Source organism: Limulus polyphemus, unplaced genomic scaffold (genome assembly GCF_000517525.1).
Source record: "Limulus polyphemus unplaced genomic scaffold, Limulus_polyphemus-2.1.2 Scaffold3075, whole genome shotgun sequence".
NCBI lineage: Eukaryota > Metazoa > Arthropoda > Merostomata > Xiphosura > Limulidae > Limulus > Limulus polyphemus.
In genome coordinates, this window is record NW_013668685.1 from 28,647 (window position 1) to 34,097 (window position 5,451).

The 5,451-nt window shown below is 34.9% G+C and overlaps 1 protein-coding gene across 1 annotated transcript in view; it reads left to right on the forward strand.

Moving 5' to 3' along the window:
* LOC106468606 (protein ELYS-like) overlaps nt 1-5,451 on the forward strand; it is an 82,573-nt gene that overhangs the window by 2,856 nt on the left and 74,266 nt on the right. The window contains exon 3 of the mRNA XM_022396955.1: nt 3,733-4,003. Within this exon, the coding sequence (XP_022252663.1) occupies nt 3,733-4,003 (271 nt within the window). The remainder of the gene's footprint in view (nt 1-3,732; nt 4,004-5,451) is intronic.

The following is a 5,451-nucleotide window of genomic DNA, read 5'->3' on the forward strand; positions in this document are numbered from 1 at the left end:
TGAAACTTATAGTTTTCCATAGCATTTTTTATTGTAGTTTGTGTAGAAGAATACAGCTTTTCCATAACTTTTATGAAACTATCTGGATTAATTAAGTGGCAACTTTCTATTTATTATACTTACATTTCCAACTCTCTATAGAGCTTTTACTGTGTGAAGAGATGATTAGCAATTATAAAGCACCTTTTCTTTGTTAAATGCTATCATTAAAAAAAACTGTTATTGTTACTTGGAAAATTGCATTTGATTTTTACAAGGTTCACATATTCTAATAATATGTTTGGGTTATAATTGGAGACATAGTTATGGGCTGTAAGGATGACCTGTGAAACAGCATATGACACTGAGAAATTGAGATTTAACTTACATGATAATTAGTGTATTTTTGTAAAACATGAAAACTATATTAAGTAATCTTCTGAATAATTTTAAAATTCATTTGATATTCTTTATTTAGAATATTGAATATTCACAGGAAAATTATCTTTCACTTATGAAAGAGAGAAGAGAAGGATTACAGCAGACCAGCCCCACTGCTGGAGACTTCAAGTCTCCAGCAGTGTTCTTTTAGTGTTGTGTATGTTTATGAACTTTGATTCTGTGATGTTATATAGTCTCAATACAAGTGCAAAATGAGCAGTTATTTATGGCTGTTAACTTAAACTTATTTAAGTTCGCTCTGACTGGGACAGTTTCATGGGCTATTTTCCATACTAGTTCACACTGTGGTGCTTCCAAACATTTTTTTCCAGTTTATAGGTTTTCTTGTTATTTCTAAGTGCCGGAATTAGATTTTTTAAATGATATTTGAGGTATACTGGTGTTGTCACTGCTTGCTTAACTTGCACTGTGTTATTGAATAGTCTGTTGTGGTGCCCTAATAGGTAGGCAGCAAACTGGGCTTCTGGGTGTTCTAACTGGATTAAGTTACCTGTGAACTTTGTCCCTATTGCTGTTAGGTGTTTGTCAAATTCTATAATGTCTATCCCCCCCCCCCCTTTCAGTGGAGAGAATGATCACTTCTCTTTTAACTAGTTTGTATTTGTTTGACCAGATATGTCTGTAAACTATTTTGTTTATTTCTTTTACTTTAGTTACTGGAGGTGGGTATACCTGTCCTACATATGTGAGTTTTGCTAGTGCTACTTGTTTCATGGCTTGTGCTTTAGCAAGTAGGGAGATTTCTCTCTCTTGCCATAGTTCTATTGTTTCACTTAGTTTTTGTGTTAAGATATTCCAATAAATTCCTTTGAGTTTTGTGTGCTATAACATATACCTAGGATTTTTACCAGGTTCTGAGTCAATTTGAGACCAAACTGATTTGTTGTTGGATTTTTACTGTTCAGCCAGAAGGCACATGACTTAGTCCTGTTTACTTTTGCTATTGTGGCAACACTGTACTCATTAGCTATTTCTAGACTATTCTCGATGGACTGAACTGTGCTTAGTGTGAGTGTTACATTATCTGTGGTGTGAGTGGTAACCTTCTGCTCTAACACTGAGTTTCTTGGAATGGGGTTAACCTTGATGTACTGGCATTGATTTATAGAAGAAAGTAGAGTATCAATTACCAGGACAAAAAGGACAGAGGACACCCCTGTCTTACCCCAGAGCTGACAGGAATTACCCTGGATAAGTGACCATTGACATTAACTGTGGTCATGATATTTGTGTATACTGCTTTCTTCCAGTTAAGTATGTTTACTGGGAAGTTATATTTTTGTAATACGAAAATATATGGTCAAATGCTTTCTCATGGTTGATAGTGATTGTACTTGCTTGAGGTTCAGTTTTACTGTACATTTGTATTATGTCCCAGATTAAACTGGTGTTGCTTTTTTATGTTTCTATTTTGAGTGCTTCAGGTTTGTGTGTTGCTAACAATATTTTCAATAACCATTTTTATTCTATTACTAATGCACTTTGTAAGGATTTTGTATCTGTATTACTTAAGGTTATAAGTCTGAAGTGGGCTCTTCTCTTTTGTTATGTAACGTGATTATTCCGTGTCTGAACATGGGCAAAAGTGTATTTTTGTTTAGGCTGTTATTAATAATTTTTGTGAATTTATCTCCTATTTCATTCGCGTAAGTCTTACAGAATTCTGTTGGTAGGCCATCTGGGCCTGGTGACTTATTACTTTTCATGTTTTTTAATGCTTCCCAGCATTCTTTTGTTGTCAATGGGCCTGATAGTGTGTTACTTAGTATTGCATTTAGTTTTTTAATGTGTTTAGCTATTCCCTTTATCCAGTTTGTATATTTCTGAGAGTATAATTCTTCAAAGTGATCTACTGTGGTATTTAACATGTTTGGTGTATCTGTGTGTTCTGTTCCATTTTTGTCTGTGAAGCTGCATGAGCCTGTTCAGTAGCATTGAGATGAGCACACTTTGTAAGACTATTTTATACTTATGCAACCAAAGTCTGTTCCATGTAGTTGTGGTGTGCACATGTTACATATGGATCAATTGTACATGACATGGTGCCATCGTCCTGTGGATTAGAATCTGTTCAGTTAAGTTGAGGTGAGCACTCATCTTACAATATCTATTATATACATACATATCTGATATGTTCTCCAGCAGCCAATGTCTGTTTAATAGAGTCATTATGAGCACACTTTATACTAGTCCATACTGCATTACTATACTACCTTTCCCTGTAGCTGAAGTCAGTCCTGTAGAGTCTGACAATAGGGTTGAAGCATGCATACACTATACAAAATCTTGATGTATCCATAATGTGCCCTCTTCCCACAGTTGAAGTCTGTCCAATAGAGTTGAGGTGTGCACACACAATACAAAACTGTGATGTATCACTAGCATACCCTCCTCACATAGTTGGAGTCTGTCCTGTAAAGTCTGATTGTAGAGTTAAGGTGAGCACATAGATACTTATTATATGTGCCCTCCTCCTACAGCTGGAGTCTGTCCCACAGTGTCTGATGGTAGAGTTCAGGTGTGCACACACAGTATGGTCTGATTGCACCATAACAAGACTACACATATTGGCCTGTCTGACAACTTGTGTGCAAGTACTCAAATAGTCATGTTCACAATCCACCCATCCCTGTGACACAAATTTAGCTTCTTTTCCTCTTCCCATTTCTTATACAGGCAAAGAGTATACCATGAATAAAACAATATGCTGTCTCCCACAGGTGTGCCCCAATGGAGCCCTTGCCATCAGGTGTCACATCACATGGGCTTTCATCAGGCGCTTTCTGAAAGGAGCTCATCTAGGTAAAACTTGCACTGGCTCTTCCACCAATTCAGTGTGGGATTCTAGCTAAATCTGTGTGTGTAGTGAGGTATCATCTTGGATATTAACATTTTCCTTATCTGAAAATGTTTTTCTAATAGATACTTCTGTACACATTACCACCAGTTCTCCCCACTTCCATTGCACATTCTCTTCCTTGCTTAATCAAACAATTAAGTTTATGTGAGTGCAAATGCATAAGGAGTTATTATGCATGGAGGTGTTTCACCATCCTGTTGGTGGAGGGCTTTGTCACATTATTGCTTCATCATGCAGTATCACAATTCATGTTAAGTCATGTGAAATTAGGTGGGTGTTGTCCCAAGGCTATTGGCATAGAAATCTCTTTCTTTTTGGCAGACTCATGAGAAAGATAGCTAGTTAAATCTGTGTATGGAGGTGAGTATCTATTGGAAATGCATTTTTAGGTAAGAAAATGTTAAAATCTGAAATTCTTTTTATGAATATAGATCACTTCATTGGCCATTATTAGCACCAAGGATGGTTCTTGTATAGAAATGTACCCACTACATCATGACCTTCAGTGCATGTTTGGTGTAGTTGCTGTAGGAACCTCTGGTGGACAGGTTTTTCTACTGGATTTGAATTTAGATGATGAAACCTATTATAGTAAGTTAGCTCCATATCTGGCAGTTACGATCACTCTAAAGAATCACAGCATTCCAGGGAGGCAGGAAAACAGCATAAGACACAATCAGCATCTTTCTTTGCTACTTAATGGTAAGAGAGTAATAGTATCCATCATTAGAAAAACCCTAGATGTGTCTTCGATAACGATGTATGAGTTTCACAGAGATAAACACAGAAATGTTTAAGTAACATCTAAATGTTTAAACACTTACAATTCCAGTCATGGTTAATGTGCACTTAAGGTTTTTTTGGTATATCAGAGTTCATTTTTCTAAATGATTCTAGTAACTCTAAGAAATTTAACAGTTGAATAGAACTGCTTAGTAGCCTAACCTGTAAACCCTGAAGGCTCTTGATCATTCTAGGAGAGCTTTCAAGGACATAATTTTCCAGAAACTTGAAAAATCCTAGGAGTAAAAAATCGTGCTCTCTGGCAATGATTTTGAGTTTTTTAAAAATGAAAAATTCACACAAACTTTTTAAAAAATATAATTAAAACTCATCACAAAATTCATTTTCTTGTCATTCTAAATTAACAAATTTATATAAATTTTTATATTGTCATGTAGCTGTGAAGTGATAAAGTATACATAATTTTAAGAAAATATTTAAGTTAGTGTTCTAAGGAAGTATTATAAATATTTTTTGTGAAAGAAAGTATTATGGTGAACTATTTAAAAACAAAAATTATAGTTATTTAAAAGGTACATTAATTTCTTTGTTGCTAATAACTTCACTTATTGTCTATTCTGTTCATTGCTAATATTGGCATGCAGCTATGATTGCCATTTTGTTGTGAATTATTGATGTCTGACTGCATTCTCTCCTTTACTCTGTGATATTTTCTAGTAAAACTAATTTTCCTTAGAGTGATAAAAATATGTCTGCAGAATAATGGGAGATTCAAACAAAATATTTAATACAAAGTAATTCTGAATTTCTCTGAAACTGACTGGACACAATGAACAATCTTTATTACTTATAACACAAATACAGGATATAAACTTGCTTTGGATGCTGGACAGTCTCCTTCAATTGACTTGGGCTGCTCTCTCTCTAAACTGCACTCAGTGATAACTTCTACCAGATATACCAAAACTAACATTATTTACATAACTTGGTAACATAAGATGTGTGCATTACTAACATGACTGGTCATTCCCTTTCAAGCTCATGGGAGGTTATAACCTTGAGTCATCACCTGACTTACCATTGGAGGACACTGCTGTCTATATTTATATACAAAATGCAGTTTTAAAACCACAAACAAACCAGCTGTTATCTCAAGATGACAAAGAATAAAAGCAGCTAGAATGGAAGCACCTTAAAGATTTTCTTGAACACATGCAATGTGAAAATTGTATATACTAAAATAACAGACAGACTCCAAAATAGACTATATTAAAATAAGAATGTAGAAAATGCATGTCAAGCTTATATACCACAGCATTAAGCACACTGATTGTCTCATTTGACATGCGTTTTGTGACTTATGACTTGTGCTGTTTGGCCAAAAATGATATAAAAACAGTGCCTTT